The sequence below is a fragment of the Falco punctatus genome (assembly GCF_963210335.1).
Source record: "Falco punctatus genome assembly, chromosome: 14".
Lineage (NCBI taxonomy): Eukaryota > Metazoa > Chordata > Aves > Falconiformes > Falconidae > Falco > Falco punctatus.
In genome coordinates, this window is record NC_137594.1 from 7,784,356 (window position 1) to 7,803,266 (window position 18,911).

Consider the following 18,911-nt stretch of genomic DNA (forward strand, 5'->3'; position numbering starts at 1 on the left):
GCAAGAATAATAACAAGGCAGCTGGAGCTCCAAAGCTGCTGCAGGGGTACAACCAGACTTGGAAACCAACTCTCTCATAGAAGTAGAAATTGGCCTGTGAGCAAACATTTGGCCAGTGTATATTAAAACCTTCACGGGCATGACTCTTAAAAACTCTTGATAATGGCCTGTCACCAGCAGCACCTTTTCCCTCATCTTAGACCTCTCTGCCTTTCTGTAATACACCAAGAGAAGCAGCACCGTTACCCACTAAAGGATGGTGTCACAGTACAGCAATAAGGTAGGAACAGCGTCAAACTTCAGGTCTTGACGTTTTAACTAAAACTAACAGCAGCTGTCCCTCTAAAATACCTTTGTGCATCTGCCTGATATTCACTATCTTACATTCTACTAATGCCCGCTAATCCTTTAGAAATACTACATGTTGTGCTTGGACTAGTTCAATGATATTCCACAGCAATGGAGTAAAGCACAACACTTTTACCTTCAGGCAAACGTTTATAGCACAAGCACATTTTGGTCTCCCAAGTACTTGTCATCACTTTGGCACTGGGATATCACGGGTTTGCTAAAAGCTAGGGTGCTGCTGACAGTTCTGAAGGGTTTGTCTCTTTGCGAATGAGGATGCTTAAACAGAACTGTCATTCCAATTTCACCAAGATGACTCCTCCTTTTGAAAAACACATTCAAATTAACAATGCCTCACTGGTAACCGCTCTGTGGTTCCCTTTTGCTGTTAGAGAAGCACCTAAAATCTAGTCTGCTAGGATTAACTAGTGAAGATGTTCATATGGCCTATATCCTTGCAAACAAGCATAAATGATTACCAAAATGAATGCAGAGAAGTCCCTTTTGTTGAGACTTTCAATCCCAAGGGATTTTTTAGCAATAATAAATTCCATATTTTACCACAAACACTATAAAGAGCTTGGCCATCATGTCAGATTAGGCCTTAGCTCCTGAGAAACATCCTCATAACTAGAAAGATCAGGCCTGATACATCTCAGCTCAGCAGAAATCAGCTTTTTATTTTAATGGGAGAAGGAATAGGTATTACACCATTACTCCATAAAAAAAAGGCTTTCCTTCAATGTAAAATCTGTTCTTACACATTGCTGTCAAAGTGGACTGCCATTCAATGCTGTCACTTGTCATACAGTAATGCAATCACAGCAAATTAAGATGATAAATGGCTGGCAGTATCAGGTAGTACAGACTAAGGGTCTGTAAGACACATTTTTCCAAAGCATGAAATACCCACAACTTTAACGTGGCTCGAACTGGGACTGATCTACAGAGGGAAAGAAGGTCAGAAGATGCAGGGTGTGCTCTTTGCCACTCCTATGGACAGTGATAACAGCATCTGTCAAGGAGACCACAGGCATCTGGCATGCTCCTATTCTGTGCAAGAAATCCATACAGAAACTGACAAAACATTCTTCCATCTTCCCCATGGCACATTCTCTCATTAATGTGTTCAGTTATTCTGAGTGTCAACTCTTCTTTGAGATCACTCAAACACTGCCACAGCTATGCAGATTATATGCAAAAAATTAAATACCATGGCTTATTTCAATTTCAGGGAGTAGACCAGACACAAACACGTTCTATAGTCAGAACAAAGATAAAACTTTAAAAGAGACACAGTATATTCAGCCAGGTGCAATGTTATTCCAACAAGCACCATATGCTGTAGCCTCATGATGCCCTTCAAAAGTAGCAAGAACTTTTACACTGAGAATTCTGATCTAGAGCAGAGTCTTTCAATGCCCATTTCATAGAATATTCTTTGATACGGAGCCTAACTGTAAACCACAGATACTAGAGTGGAACAACTGAAGCAGAGTTTTCCAAACAGCAAAGTTATTTTCAGTTACTGTTTGTCAGAAAAAAACATCGGAAGATTTTGACTTGTTTCAAGGCAGATATGGGGCAGGAGGAGGTAAGTAGAGAAGTATCCTAAGAAAATCTCATCACTGAGACCCTACTAGAAGCTAAATTGACCATTATCTTCACTCAACTGAGAAATTTTACAGCTCTTCTAGAAGAACCAAAATGTTACCTTTAAATAAACATATTTTAGGTAATTGCCTTCTTAAGATCAAGATACAGTAAGAATTCAAAAAATGTAATTACTTGGTGACATGACTGACTCAGCTAAGATAGGATTGACATGCATTAATGCAGTTTTTATTTCAAAATTTTGCCACCTACTTAGGAAATAAAGTGCAACATTGGAGGGAATACAGATGTTTAACATCAATAATGGAATAGGAGATAGGATAGAATGCTGTTTATATCTAGTAAGAGATACCACAGAGTACATAATACTAATTCTAACCAGTTAAGAAAGCTTTATTATATACATTAACTATTTGCCATTTATCACTATTCTGTTAGGTAAAATAGAACCTTTCCCCGAGCGATCAGCGTTATATACCCAGAACCAGGGTCCCAATTTTATCTGCGTCTCATGAACACACATGGTTGTAAGAAGCAATGCTTATTGTAGATGGGGGTCTCATTAACTCAAAGTCAAAAACTGGAAATAGAATCAGCAGCACATGGGCTTTGAGGAACAGAGCAACAATGGCAGCAAACATGGCCAAGAAAAGAAACTTAACAAGTTAATTCAATTTGTTTTACTTTCTTAAAGCACATCAGTCATGATTTCCTATTTAGCCATCAGGATATGCACATGGCACAAGCGGCTTTTCAGGAAGCATTTGAAGGAGACAACAGTGGTAGCTTTAGAAACTAATTTAAAGGTCATTCTCATGCTTGGGAAGCAGCAAGGAAATATTGCCCTTTCAAATCTCAACAGGGTTGTGAAGGCTGCTGTTGCTGCCAGACCAGAAGGGATTAGGGACAATATACTCAGTGAACTGGTGATTGCATAGTCTTGCTCTGAAAATAAAGAAAATATTACCTCAAATCCTTTCACGCTATCTCCAAGAGCTTCTACAATTCCAGAGCATTCAAATCCAGGAACAAGTGGCGTCTTAGGAGGGTTGTCGATATTCCCCTGTCGCACCATCAAATCAATAAAGTTCAAACCACTGTAAGACACAGTGAAAAAATAAAATCAAGACTATTACCATAGATCAAAGCAGAGGAGGAAAACTTGACCTGAGTGATGGGAAAGCCAGAAAACTTCAGGGCAGCATTAAAAAACTGGACTCTACATCATATGAGGGACCCAGCAGACATTCACACTCCTCGTGCGTGGAACGGACTGACTACGCTGTGCTGTACTGGCCTCGGGCAGAAGAGTACACGTGCAAGACAAGCACATCTGTTATTAGCCCCCAAGCTTACAAGCCTGTTTAGAAGTCACACATAGGAATTCACAAAGGGCATTTCAAAATTCAGCACAGTGAGACATTATGATTACTACACATGCAGCACTAGCTGGCAAGTAAACCCAGTTCCATTTCAGAAGAACACACCAAACCTCAGACGTTACAGGTGTCCTAGGCCAAGAACAACCTGATGGAACTGCCCTACCTCTGATGTGACTCCAGGAACGAATCTTGTATTCATCCCAGGAGGGAGTCCAACCTTTGACATGAACTTATTAAGTATCAGATAGGCTGTTGCTTTAGAACTCTTCCTCCTGGATCACTTCTGTACACTTTTGCAAAGGTTAATTAGGTCTTTGGAGCCCTCGGTGTTGCTGGTCAGAAAAAAAATATTCAGGCCTTCCCCTGTAGTCTCAGTTTTGAAAAACCCTTGAAGCATCTTTCCTTTTATCTTTCACATGCTATCCAATTCTATTAAGTAAAATTTTGTGAGTTTCTAGGCAGCCACAAGAAAAAAAAACAAAAAGCAACCAAAAAAGGTACCATTTATCTACTATGTGTGTATACTGACTACTGGCACAAATGCCATACACAGTTAAAACTTCTAAAACACCTAAATAGCTAAAATATACTCCAGCATTAATCCATTTTTCCAAAACACAGCCCTGGATCTGTTAGCCAAAACTGCTCCATAACTAACGCCCCTGACCCTATGACAGCCAGCCCTACTCGTGCGTATGATATCAGCAACTCCTTGGGTGCATAAAATTACTGATGTGCACAAGTACTTGTAAGATGGAGCGGAGCTTTAGTCAGATACCAGTCAAGACACAAACAGATTGAACAGACCCAACAAACAAGACAGAGTAGACATGCAGTGTAAGCACAAAGACAGGACAGCGTTCATGAGACGTAGGTCTTTGGAGGGGGGGGGGGGGGGGGTAAAAAAAAAAAAAAAAAAAAAAAAAAAAGGAAATCCCACCAAATGTAATTATTTGTAATTGTGGTGGAGGGTTTAAGAGCAACCTGAATCCCCACCTGTTAGCTCTGTAGAAGCAAGATTATAATGATTTTTTGAAATCATGACTTTGACAATCTAGCTTGATACACTCAGGATAAAAAAATAAATAATAATAATAATAATAGAAAAAAACAACCAAAAAATTCCCAACATGCTCATATGCAAAGCTCATAATGTTAACCATACATAAGGTTAGCAGGGGCTTAGCACAATTAAGCTGGGAGCTTTTAGATGATTTTGGAAAGGCCACTTCTTATCCAGTGGCTCAGTCCACCTCCTACATCACCACTGTTGATAATGAAAGAGAAATTCCAATGCCTGGAAGGCACTTATCTGGGGGCAAAAAAACCAACAAAACAAACAAACATAAAAACACCAAAACCAAAACACACTGCAAAACCAAAACCACCACAACATAACTGGTGGCAAGCACTATCTGTGTACATTAACTTCGGTGATGATCTTTCAAATACATCTTTCCATACTGTGGACATTTTACAAAAAGCTAATTTTCTACATGCTTGCAAGAAAGGGCAGCTGGAGGCAGAACTGTGATGCAGAAACCTATGTAGGAACATGCACCATGATGTCATAGCAAGGAGGCAACAAGGGATGGATGGATATGGCAAAGGCCATAGCTATCTGATAATGACATAAGATTACAAATACATTATTGCAGCTCTTTCAAGAGACATTCATTCTTACAAAATTGAAAGGGCAAATACTCAGTTTTGTGTCTAACAACATATAAACAAAGGCAGCAATATCAAGTAAAACAGAGTTCATCTCTATTACAAAGAACTTGCAAGCCTTGATACCAGAACAGGTGTGATAAGGAGAGAAAAAGGTATTACATACCTTGTGTATTTAAGTCACATGTTTTTATGATTTTATTGATATGTTATTATATATTGATAGAATATATATTAGATATAAAGAAAATATTGATATTATATATATATACTAGCCAGAACATAAGAGTGTTGATCGGCACTTCTAATCACTTTCCAGAGAGTTTCTTCCTTCGTTTCATCTTTAATCTCTTATACCTATACATGTTGTCACACCCCTGTTACTCTCAAACGTGCATTTGTCCCACTCTTCACTTTCAAATAAGGACAGAAATAAGTTGTTTTGTCTGCCAAATTTGACCAACCCTTATCAACACCCATAGACCTGAAAGCACAATTAAGCTGTATGGTAAAACCAGCAATTTTTTTTCTTTCAATGACCTGGAGAGCCCAAAGATGAATGGCTGGTTTAGTAACTACCTCCAAGACACCCAATCTTACCAAGTCCTTCATTGAGATTCAACCTACAGCATACACAGAAAAAGGAAAGCCTAGCTGCACAGAATGACACAAGAAAATGTGTCTCATGAGGAGTGATGGTTTTAGAAAATAAGTACAATTCATTTCTTGTACTGGGTACAGACCAGCATAGCCTGTTCTGGTGTGCAGCAAGAGAAAGTGACTTCTGAACTTTACGTAAGGGCACGTGCAGAGGGAGAAGTGTAAATGCAAAGGGATCCTGCGGCAAAAAGTGCACTATTTCTCGCAGTCTGTGTTTTTAATCCTAAATCAAGAGCTGGATGCAGAAGAAGACAGGGAAGGATATGAATTACCAAGATCAATACATTGACATAGGGGTTCTGCAAGAACCATTCTGTGAAAGAGCAGGGATATTGGTGTGAACCACATGGACTATGTTACCTGTGTATAACCGGAGGCAGAGATTATCAAACGTAGAAGTACCTCTGAATTTAACTTTCTAAGTCTGCAATGCTCTGCCTTTCCACCAATTTTGAGGATCTTGAATACTATTTTCTGTACTTATGGTTTAGCTTTGCTGCACTTTATTTTTTTTTTAAACTGTGGAAAGTCCTGCAAATAGAAAGGTGTATTCCAGACCTCTTTCACCATCAGACATCAGCCTGGTTCTCCTTGCTCCATCCCATGCACTCCAGGATGCTCAACACCTTCCACTGCAAAAGACCAAATCATGCAGGCCATCCTTCACACTTTCGTATGGAGAGGTGCTGCTTTTGACCCATCTTACTTATTTCATTGTAAGACTGCACTGAAGTTAATTACAGAAGTTCACAAAATACAACAGAGTGAATAAGAGGACCACTGAGTTTTACATTCTTAAAATCCTTCCCCTTACCCCTGGCCCGCCAAATTCCTGACAATCTCTAACAAAAAAAGGGGGGGTGGGGGTAGACAAAGGTTTAAAATGGTCAGATCCTACACTTTTTTTCCAGAAACACCCACAGTACATGAACAAGGCTGCCTTTAAGAACAAAACTGATACACCGTCCTCTACTCTGCTATACTTGGGATTTCTATGATTTGCTACCAGTTTTTCAAAGCGCTGTTATCTCACAATCGGAGTCAGAAGGGTCACTTCTGCCTCATTCCTCATGACGCACACATATAGCGGAACGAAGAAGAAATAATCGTAACAGAGAAAAGAAAAATAAAGGGGGTAATTACAGGATACCATTCCTTACTCACACACCCTATCTGAAATACTTCTTTGGTTTGTTCTAGCTACTTGTCTAAACAAACACAGCAATTTCAACTGCTTTGTCATTATCAATCAAAAATTATTTCAGGAAATATGCTGAAGCTGTGACTCAACTTGGACATAGATGGCTGTTCCATTTCTTAGTCACTGAATGAGGCTAACACATGACTCATCTCAGCTGACACATTTTCAATTGGATCATTGATATTCCAGACCTTCAAAAGAATTATTCATCTGGCTTAGCACTAACAGCAACGTATCCTCCATCTCCTCCATTTATAGTACCATACTACAAAAACATATGCATACAATTCAACAGGTGTATACATATGATTCAACTGGTTTCATCCCCCAGTAAATGCAGAGATTCCACAGAACTTGCACTTACTACTGATACATACTATTTATCATGCGTGCACACGTTCTTAGATTATTTTTCTCCATCAACTTGTGGAGAAAAATAATCACCATCTATAATGATGGTCAACTGCAAAACTGTTTCAACTAAGAACATAATTTGACATCAATATGCCTTTCTAGAGCAGCCCATCTTTGGTGCATTCAGCACCGCACGCATTAACACGTGCGTACTACACTGGGCAAAGCCAAGACATTTTTCTCACTCAGTCTCCCAGACTAGACCGCAAGTCCATCATCATCTTGATCAACCTTCCACATTTCCAGACTTGGGACAAGAAGATCAGCAAATTGATTTTGCCTTCCTTGGAAGCGCACTTTGGTGCCCTGATCATATTTCAGCCTTGTGGCCATTTCCAGCCAGGAATGACGAGCAGATGCTACACAGCCTACAGGCTCCTCTGGCATGATGGGAAGCTTCCAAAACACACACAGTACTGTGCAACCTGGCAATAACCATGAAGCAGTTGAGTGGGTCTACTGATGTCAAACAGCAAGCATGCAACTTGCACAGTTCACTAGTGATAATGTAACCCTGGGAAGCAACTGTAGTTGTAGCAGAGCTGAGTATTTCTATTTTGCAGCCAAGTGTTCCTTTGCAGGTAACTTGCTATTTGTGATACTATTGCTTTGATGAAAAGTGGAATTCACAGAGGTACTGGAGCGTGCTGTAACCCCCTCAGACATTTAAAGGACTATGTCTGCATGCTCAGAACATTTTAAGTTTTGCATGTTACACTTTTGTTAACTCAATAGCTGGGGAAAAAAATCACTTAGAAAACAACACAGCCTATTCTCAAATGGAATTACAGCCCTGCTTGACAGAAAGATGAGCTATCTAACAGCTGCTACGCTACCATTACTACTTCTATTCACCTAGCAAGGAATTTCTTGCATTTTCCATTGCGAATAGTAAAGAAAAAATTAAAAAAAAAAAAAACACAAATGAGAATGCAAAAAATCTCAGCCCTTCATTTATTAGTCTTTATTCAGACTGATGGATACCACCATTTTACCATGGGCAATGCCTTGTGGGGGGAGCAAAATACTCACACAGGTCACAAACCTTTACAATCCCCATTAAGCACAGGCCAGAAAGCCCAGTGTCTGAACAGGCCAAGATGTTCAGCTGCATTAACCTACCAGAATATGCCAGGATCTGAGGTACATGCACTGGATAAATTGGTACAAACAAGCTCACTGTCCCATACCAGCATAGTTTTTAATGCAAGTTACTTCTAAAAGAAACAACTCGGCCTTCACCTTGGAAATTATCTTCTGGAAGCACCATGTTTTCACATAGCAGAAGAGGACAACAAAAGATAAATCGCTGCCTAGGCAAAACTGGTTAAGTCTTTGGTAGACATCAAGTTGTGCACTAAGATCCTAACGTTGCTTCTGTCACTTAAAAAAATAATCCTATTTTCATGAAGGAACATGTGCACTGAGAACCAGCTATCTAGGAAGAACAGTCTGCTCCAATTATCTGGGAAAAAAAAATAAAATTAGCCTTCTAGGAAAGCTTGTTTTGGGATGCTACCAGATCGCTAGCCACTTGTCAGCCGGGCACAGGCATTAAGCACTAAGTTATCCTCAGCTTCAGCTCTGCTGGCACACCAGCTCCGGAGGAAAACGATCCCGACCGAAGTAAGTGATTCCCAGGAGGAAAATAACGGCCAGCACCCGAGGGGTAAGGGGCAGGTGCTGAGCAACACACACAGCCGGGCACCCGCATTTCTCGGGAAGCGCACACCACCCTGAGCCCTGCTGGCTCTTCCCCCCATTTCTCCCTGCCGGTACCGTGAACATCAACGACCTTTTTTTTAGTATTTTTTTTTTCTTCACTGCTGCTGCCGCCGGCACGCCGCCCGCCGCCCGCCCCGCACGGCTCCGCGGGGGCTCCGCGCCGCGCCCGGGGGCAGCGAGCGGCGGCGGCGGCCCGAGCGGGGCTCCCGCCGCGGGGGAAGCCACAAGTGAGGGAAGTTGGCGCAACGGCCGCCCGCCCCGGGGCTCGCCCCGCACCCCGGCATCCCCCGCCCGCCGCCCCCGCGCCCTGCCGAGGCCCGGGGAGCCCCGCTGCGGGGAGAGGCGGCCGCGGCGGGGCAGCCCCCGGCCCCCCGCCCGCCCGAGGGGGCCCCCGCCGCCCCGCCACCGCGCCCCGAGCGAGGGAGAGGGCGAGCGGCGATACTGGACCAGGCTTTGACGCGGATCTTCAGCTCCCCCTCCTGCGGCTCCGGCATGGCTTTCTTGGACACGCGGAGCTTGTTGAGCCCGCCGAAGGCGGACAGCACCACGGCTCTCATCTCCTTCGTGTCCCCAGCCCGCAGGCTGCCGGCGGCGCTGCCCTCGGCGCCCTCCTTGCCGCCCTCCTTCTCGATCATCTGCTCCGTCTCCTCCGCCCGCTGCGCTCCCTCCTTGGCCATGGCGGGGCTGCGGCGGCGCGGCTCCCGCCGGCTGCTCCTGTGCGAGGCGCGGTGCCGCCGTGTGGAATGGCCGCGGGCGCGGCGCGGAGCGGCACGGAGCGCTCGGCCCGCCCGCCGCAATGCACCGACTAGCGGCGCAGCGCCATCCGCCGCCCCGGCGCGGAGGGAGGCGGCCCCGCGGCGCCCCTCGCGGGTGCCCTGCCCGGGCCCGGCCGCGGCGCGGGAGGCGGGAGGCGAGAGGCCGCCGGCGTCGTCGTGAGGGTGCGCCCGGGCCGCCGCCGCGCCGAAAATCGCACCTGTCGGCCGGGCGGGGCCGGCGCTCCCCGGAGGCGGCCTGGGGCGGCCCCGCGCCCGGCTGAGGGGCTGCCGAGGTGGGGCGCAGCCCCTCGCCTCAGGGCTGGGGCGGGCGGGAGCCGAGCGCCCGGGAGCCGGCGGCCGCGGCCTGCCCTTGCCCCCTCCCCACCGAGCGGGGACCGCGGCCGGCGGCGCTCCCCCCCGCGAGGCGAAGCTGAAAAATGCCCCCACCGACGCCCTGGTCTCACGCCTGGGGCACAGCCCGAAGCCCCCGGGAGGGCCGCTGGGCAAGCTGGGGCAGGGGAGAGGCTGCCAAACCAGGCCGGGCTCCCTCAGACGCCCCCATCCCTTCCGCGCCCCACCTAAGGGCATGGTGGCTTAAAGCTCCCTTCAGGTGACCACGCCTTGATCCCTGCGGGGGCCCGGGGGCACACCATCGCCCCTTCCCCGTCGTCCCGAAGCATTTCTCGGGGTCAGCTGGGTGAACACCCCTAGCGCCAGGAAAACCACACAAGCGGCTGTTGCCTCACGCCTGACACACGCACCCGCAGGCAAGACCCGAGCCAGAAGCGCCGCTGTACGGCACATTTAAGCCTTCATACAACTGGTCTTCATCCTGGTGATGGATGCTGGTGTTTGCTGGTTTCTGCAGGGAGCTTACTCCTTTCATGTGAGCTCAGGGTAAGACATCCAGCAGCTGGAGCTTCCTGGGACCAGCCTGGTCTAGGGGGACCTAATGAGGCGCAGGCATCGGCCACTTAGAATTATACAATCACAGGATCATTTAGGTTGGAAAAGACCTTTGAGATCATCGGCTCCAACCGTTAGCCCAGGACTGCCAAGCCCGTCACTAAACCGTGTCGCTAAGCACTGCAGCTATGTGTTTTTTAAACACCTCCAGGATGGTGATTCCACCACCTCCCCAGGGCACGCAGCTGTGTTGGTGAGGGTGGGTGCCTGCAGCCTCACCTGTGACAGCTGAACGTGGATTTTGGGGGGATCACTAGTTGTGGTTCCACGGGTGTCTAAATTCTGCCTGCTGAGTTCAGTATGAGATGCCTTGAACAGTTTGTTGTCGGCCCCCTCGGTCTCAATAAATGCACTTCTTACATGCCTAAAATTTTGCGTGTAAATACATGGATTTATGGAGTTCCGAAATTCCTCGCAGCACGCTGTGTGTACAGTGAGTGTTGCTGCAGACCTCTTTGTGGATACAGTTCCCCCATCACCTTCCGGGCAGCAACTGAGTTCTTCTGAATAATTCTCAGGACCTTTCTGAGTCATGGTAGGGATTATCACCACCACCTCTTTGGGCTGTGGATTTGCTGCAGTCTGCGTTCCTTGATTTCACAATATGCTTTTACTTCATCTTGAGTTATGTATTCAGTGAGTTGTATTTAGATGAAGCAAAAAAACTTGGAAATGTTTTAGCTATAACAAGTAGTGAGCTAAAACATGTTCATTCGCGTTAATGAAGTGAGATGGTGGAGGAATGGACACAGTTTTCGTACTTCTTTGTACTTGGTATGTGACACTTTTTGGTTTATTCTGTCTAGTCTGTAAAAAGTTTGCAGACAAAGTATTTTTTAAAGCCCATTCCTGAGAATTTGTCATCTAAGCCTGTCATAATTGAAGCAGTAAACAAATATATGTTAGGAGCATAGGAGAAGGAGAACTAGCCACAGGGAGGCTGCACTTGCTTCATTATCTCAAGAAGTTCAAACAGATTTTATCACAAGCGTAGCCTGATGCCTCAGACACCTCTTACGTTGTCCTTGAGGTATGTTTTGGACAAAGATTCAAAACCAGCTCATTAACACCATCGAGAATTTTCTGTGTGAGGTGTTACAGCGGTGCCGTCCACTTCATTCCAAGTAACAGCTGTGGAGGGATCTAACTGTTGTAAAGGTCAGGAAGCTGGTTTTCCCCCTCGCTCCCCTGGCGATACTGTGACTATTCCTTTCCCTGTTCCCTATACTCGGCTAATTCGGTGCTGTAACAGTGAATACAAAGTTCTGTCACTTTAGATCTGGCCATTTGAATGCATGACCAGGCGGGCAGCAGCTGAATAAAGAATAACACGCATTTGACTCCAAATGATTCACTCAGCTGGCATCTTATTACAGTTCTAACTCAAATGAATGGCAAAGTGCAGAATGACTGGGGAAAGCAAAGCAGGTAGCATATGTCAACTAAGTGAAATCCAGAGTAATGAAGAGGCCGTGGGGCAGCTCACGTGCATCACTCCAGCGGTCTGAAATGCCCAAAGAAGTGAAGCTGGACCTTTAGACTGCATTTGTTTTGCATTGGTTTGCCTGCTGCTGTAGTCCTGGTTTTTGCTGATGGCTTGGGAGTTTTCTGACTGACCATACCCATAGCGATTTAAAGCTGTCTCTATTCCTCTTTGGTCCTGAACTAAAAGTAATTTACTCTAAGTGATTTAATTGTGTACTGTTTGCACATTAAAATGATTGAAGGATGGCCACTGTCTAGAAACAGGACGTGCTGCGTACAGTAGAACCAGTACTCACACACATCAGTTGTGGCAGCTGAGTTAACATGTAGCAGATATTTTTGCATAATCCTGATTCCCGTATTTTGATTTAATTATAACCACTTCTTTAAGAATATTAGATGATGCAGTACAGAAGCGTACGCCAAGATGTAAAAGCAGTATTTATTCTAACAGTTGGCTGTAAATTTAACCAGTCTAGAAACACGCTGTGGGATGGCCATTTGTATCACTTAAGACATCAATAAAAACATTCTAATGGTGGCTTTCTACTGACTTCAGCAGTGAGTGGATTAGACCTGTAAAAGTGAAAACATAGGACTGGATTGGGTGGGTATAGTCAAGTATGACAATATTAATGAGCATGCTGTGAGAACCTGAACAAAAGGGAGTTAAGAGTTCTTTGGTCACCATCTTTATATGCTGGTCAAGTTAGTGATATCTATTCCTTGCAATAGTGATTTTTTAAAATGCTATGTACAAAAGAAAGGAAATAGAATATTGTACTTGTGGATAAATGCTAGCAGTTACAGTCAACAGAACACAATCATTTGTTCAGCAAAAGAACCTATGTATGACTGTATCAGGTGCAAAGTGGTCTTCACAGATGTTGCTTTGAGGGTTCACGTCTGAATTTCATGGAGGGGAACAGCCATTCAGGATAAATCTAACTATAGTATTACATACTTCTGGAGTAAGATAGCTGAAGAAATCAAAGTTGTTACTGGAAACACAGACCACGTGGAAGATAGTAAAAAATGTAAAGTAGTTTAATTCAGTTCAAGATTTTATTCTGCGCAGAGATGAAAAAAAACCCATACCAAACCAAACAGCCCTTGGACCTTTGTGGAAAAGAACTATCCTGTATTAAATACTTATTATGTACTTGATATCAGGGGTTTTTTTGGAAGAACCGTGAGGTTTCTGTTCAAAAAGGACTTGATGTCATTGTATCACTTTCCCTTTGTGGCAGAAACAACATTTAAGACCCTGAATAATGGCTAATCACTTTGCTTAAGGGAAGTAAACACATAAACAGCAAAACTAAACCCTCAGAATGGACAATATTGCATTTTTTATCTCAGTAATTTTCTCTAGGGCATAAGTCACATTCTGGCTTAGAGAATAATGTATTAAAAAATATTTTTAAGCTAAATAATGTATTTTTCTAATAGTTATATATTACATCAGTAAAATCATATTGATAGATGTTCTGGCTGCTTTAACGCATAAACAGGGCAACTTTTAAGATGCTGAATTCGAAAACATTATTTTCTTTACAGTCTACTGTTATAAAAATCTGTTTAGTGCAGACACAGAAAATAAATCCTCAGGACTCTCTTAACTTTTCAGTCTTGTTCAACATCTTCCCCCTACAGCTTTGTGTGCTATAAAACATCCACATCGCTTGACAGACGATGCATCTTATGTATTATGTTTTAAAAGCATGTTCAGATACCTATTTCAGCTGTTGTTATAACCTACAGTACATGACATCTCTTATCAATAGGAAAATGGTGATTCCCCCCCCCCTGAATCCGTGTGTGGAATGTATTAACAAAGACAGACATTTCCAAAAGAATTCCTAAGAGCATAGGATGCTAGATTTAATTGTTTGGGCCTCTAGAGGAGACCTCTATTTCCTAAGGTTAATTCACATTGAGATAATTGTTTTATTTTATTTTATCTTTGCCAGGGGCTTTCTCTTACTGGTGGAGTTATGTATCAATCATAGAAGCAATGAAGCAATTCTGTGTTTATAGTCACTGAAAAGAACTGTACATTTCCCTGCAGTAGATAGAAACAGTTTAAAGCTCCTCAGAATCATCAGGAGTAATGAAAATGTGTTGCATTTTAAATTAAAGAGGAAAAGAAATCAAAGCATTTGCATGGGATTTGACAAGGCAGATATATGCCAATATGACTTATCCTGTTGACTGCTTGGTTATTGTTTCCTTCGTTACTTTATCATTTGTCTTGTACGGAAATTATGCTCAGATAATTCAGTGATGGGTACAATAGAAATTAAATAAATGGATCACATTATTGTTGATCAAGAAATAGTACAATTTAAGAAACTCTAAATGGATTGTGAGTTCTTTACAGCATGGTGATGATAGTCGTCAATAAACATGGACATACCAAAATAAGCCCTTTTAACAAAGCTTCATTTAAATATTTAGTTTTGGAGCCATACCATCTATTTGTTTGGCTAACTGAATACATGGTGTAATGAAAAAATACTGTTCAGTATCTTTGCCTGCTGTCTGTACATTCTAACAATTCTGTTGTGTTTTCTGAAAGCCCTGAATATTTTTTACACTGAAACCCCCCTCTATTATATTATTTTTTTATAGTAAAACTGAAGCTGTATATTTCCTTTTGGACTCAACTGGGACATTAAGAAGAAAAAGGTCAGAAAACAATTACAGAAATGGATAGCAAATCACAATGAGAGCAAAGTTACAGTAGGTGAGTACAAGAGTACTGTCATTGCTCAAAAGCATCACTCAAGATAAGCAGATTGGCTATGCTGTCCCAAGGCCATCATTTCCACTCTCTATGACTTGTTTCCCTCTTTGTAAAGCTGAGGTGAATGGTGTTTACCTCATATGAATAATAACTAGTGATACATGCTTAAAGTTCACTTGTAGTACTGTGCAAGAGCTAAGGACCCTTACACCTTTTTAGGATATTACAGTGCCATCCCTGAATTCCAACAGGTTCAAGACATTATTCATATGTTGTTCTTTAAGGTAATTCATAGTAAAAGTGAAGAATTACTGCACATGTTAAATCTCCTGTTGAAAGTACTGTGCTCAGTATCTGGACTGTTACATATCAGGGGATGCGCATGATGCTTTATGTATGTATTCCTTCTGTGTGACTCCAGGCATTGAGAAAGAGTAATCCCACCTGGCATTTTGACTCAATTTGTTCCCAGTAATTACGGATCCAGAGTAACTTGTTAGAAGCTTGTGAAAAAATGTCTCTGAAGTTTACAACAGAGCTGAATAGTACAGAAGAATGAGAATTCAACAAATACTGAGAATAAGTTTGAAAAGCACATCCAGTTGTTATAGTGGATATATCCAGTTATTATACTGGTTACATCTGTTTGTTACCCACTGTTACAATACAGTGCACAATATCGTCAGGAACATTTGCCTGTGAATGTTGTCTTCCAGACTGATTACATCTAATAATGCAATGTATTCCTGATCAAAGTTACCTTCTACAAATTTCAAAGCTATTTTAACTTTTTGTGGCTCTTATTTTTTTCTCTTTAAGTATTTATATGTATAGTACAGGTAGCTCCCAAGTCTGCTCAAGGAAACAAAGATGAGCTTTTAGGTTTACTAAGCTGAGGTCTGTTTTGCATATTTCTGAAGTTGCAGTGTAAGCATGCAAGATAAATGTTGCTGCTCTGGTAGTAGTGATGCTTCAAGCTCGATTTTTAACTTGCATGCATTATATTAATTTACAGCTTGTGTGAGAGCTCTGTCGCAGAACAGAATTTCTGTAAGGTTTACAATACAAAGAGTTCTTTTCCCTTACAAACCCTTGATGAAGCTTTCAGTACCACCCTGGCTGTGCCCTCTGTGATGGTGATGGGCCTTTTGAAGAAAGGAACAGGATGCTCTCTAGCATAATTGTGTTTTCTATAGACTGTTTTATCATGGTCTGTTAATGGTCTTTTTTTCTCAGTTCCATAGCTAGTTACTGCTTTCTAACTCATTGATTTTAATAAACCAGCTGAGTGTGCTGCTGTATTCTCTTCTAGTCTCCCTCTGGAGAAAAAAAAACAAACAAACCAAAACAAAACCTACCTATAACAAAAACCATAAATGTCAGCTTATTAGGAGATTGGTTTACTCTGAGCACAGTTGTGATGCTAATGGAACTGTTCATTACAAAGCTGCTAGGTTAGATCTTATTTGGGCTGGCAGAAACAGGGATTTTCAATGAATAAAAACATATGAGTTCGCAGGCAGGGTTTAGAACCTGTATTCTTTTTTTTCTAGGACGGAGTTAATTTTCTTCACAGCAGTTCATTTGATGCTGTGTTTTGGATTTGTGACCACAACCGTGCTGATAACACACCAGTGTTTTAGCTGTGGCTGAGCAATGCTTGCATAGCGTCAAGGACGCTTCTGTTTCTCACGCTGGCCCGGCAGCAAATAGGCTGGGGGTGCACTAGAAGCTGGGAGGGCACACAGCTGGGACAGCTGACCCCAGCTGATGGAACAGGTATCCAGTACCGTATGACATTGTGCTGAGCAATAAAACTGGGGCAAAGGAGGAGGGAGAGGGGATACTCAGGGTTATGGCAGGGGCCCTGCATTCCTGGAAATGGCTAAACATCTGCCTGCCTGGGAAGCAGTGAACAAATTCCTTATTTTGCTTTGCTTGCACACAAAGTTTTGCTTCACTTCTTGATTTGTCTTTATCTCAACCCACGAGTTTTCTCCATTTTGCCCTTCAGATTCTCTCACCCATCCCACTGCAGGGGAGAGAGCGAGCAGCTGTTTGGGGCTTATGTGCCCGTTGGGAGTTAACACACAATACAACCAAAGAGACAGCTGTCTTCTTTTTATAGTAATTTTAACAGGTAAACTGAAAAATTAGGACAGGCCTGAAAAATCTTAATGCCTTTTCCACCTAGAGAAGTAGTTACTTAGACTAGTTAGGCGTACTAATGAAGTACTTTAGGTAAGCTTATACTGTTGGTAACAGCGCTGTACCCAGTATTTATAATAGCACTAGAATAAGTGTTCTAGTTTTACGACTTCTTTATTGCATCTGTAGCTGTATTTCACTGTACTGCAAGATAACTGAAAAACAAGTCTTGTAGTCTGAAATGGGACTATTTGCTGACACCAGTGTTAGTACAGAAGGGGACAGACTGTGCTGTTGTGTTTCTTGGGGGCTTGGAAGAAGTATTGTCTTAATTTCCAATATGCTTTTTGATAATAATCAGCTAAACGTTAGATAAAGGTGATTTCTGGAGACAAAATTAATGTAAACCTTGCACAGCAAACCTTCATAGTTGTAACCAAGACAAATGATTCCACAATGCTTCAGTATTTTGAGAGATCAGATCCGACCCAATAGACTCCACGATCTGTAAGTGGATTTGGATGTTCTGGGGCAAAAAAAGGTCAGGAGTCGAGAGCCCATACAGCTTTCTCACACTTCTTTCACGGATACCAAGTTTGCATGGTAAGAGACGTCTTAGTAGCAGGGTAGGACATGATTGTTGACTCAAGGTACACAACATACCTTGTTGCATAAGGGGAGCACTCATATTTCCCTCCTCCTAGAAACTGTGGAAATGGATTCTGATTTTAGTAACTTGAACTATCAGGAATAAGTGTTCAGAGAAAATACTTAAACACGAATTGTAGAACTTGGCCACAGTGGATGCTAGCCCTTGAAGTCCTAAGGGGTCAAAGTGGGGACTGTTCACTACCATGGTGTAATAGCATTGCATGGTTGCGATCGCTGTGCCTTTCAAAAATTTCTGGTTTTTTGAGACATTTCTAAAGGGCTTTGAAATCCTGGTGAAATGATCTACATGGAAGCTTTATCTACATACAGCTATCTCCCTGTATGACCTAACACAATTAGGTATCCATGTAAGCAATCATTTGCTTGATTTTTTTGTCCAGTCTAAGAAAAACTGCAAGAAAATGTGGCCACTCCGGATAAATCTTTCTCTTTCAGGGTAAAATGGAAGGGCCACAACTACTTCCTGAGCATGCAGTTTGATTCCCCCTCACTTTGAGATCATTTTATATCTAAAGTCTAGCTGGTCGATATATCAGATGTTTTAAATTAAAATTGGAAACCATTTCAGGCAAGAGTTTGGAATGCAGCCGAGTCACATTGTGAAATCATGGTACAAGATGGGCTACAGAAGTGGTGGCATTTGCCTTAGTCTTTAAAGAAATAATTCAAAATGTGGTCTACATCTACAGTTAAAAATAGAAGTCAGGAAGGGCTAACATGGAGGGTGAAGTCAGGACAAAGGAAATTGAGATTTCTAGGGAAATGAGTGTTTTACACTATACAAATAGAAAAGCTCTTCCTTTTTTCATTGCGTAAGAAAAATCAACAGAAACTTTTCTGCTTGATATTTTAACCATGAGCTAAGCAATGTCCTTTCACGGTAGGTAACCAGCCAGAACCTGTCTTTAAATGTGGAGATGCTGACTAGTATCTGGAATTTCAGGTAGAGGAGAAGGGGGATTGTGTTACTGAATCAGATCCAAATACCAATACTATCTTGGTTAAGCTGCAGCATCAGAATTATTTCCGCTGAATGTCACCCAAGTTTCCTCAGAGACCTTGAAATCAGTGGGATTGTCAGGCATGTGTATTCCCAAAAGACTATGAAAAAATTAATTTTT

At 42.7% G+C, this 18,911-nt stretch overlaps 2 protein-coding genes across 2 annotated transcripts in view; one reads left to right on the plus strand and one right to left on the minus strand.

Annotated features, from left to right (window-relative positions):
* VAT1L (vesicle amine transport 1 like) overlaps positions 1 to 13,031 on the minus strand; it is a 67,158-nt gene extending 54,127 nt beyond the window's left edge. The window contains exons 1-2 of the mRNA XM_080410699.1: positions 9,463 to 13,031; positions 2,930 to 3,059 (exon numbers count right to left, since the gene is read on the minus strand). Coding sequence (XP_080266825.1) covers positions 2,930 to 3,059; positions 9,463 to 10,358 — 1,026 coding nt within the window. The 5' untranslated portion in view covers positions 10,359 to 13,031. The remainder of the gene's footprint in view (positions 1 to 2,929; positions 3,060 to 9,462) is intronic.
* ADAMTS18 (ADAM metallopeptidase with thrombospondin type 1 motif 18) overlaps positions 1 to 18,911 on the plus strand; it is a 485,565-nt gene that overhangs the window by 156,870 nt on the left and 309,784 nt on the right. The gene's annotated exons all lie outside the window — the stretch shown is intronic.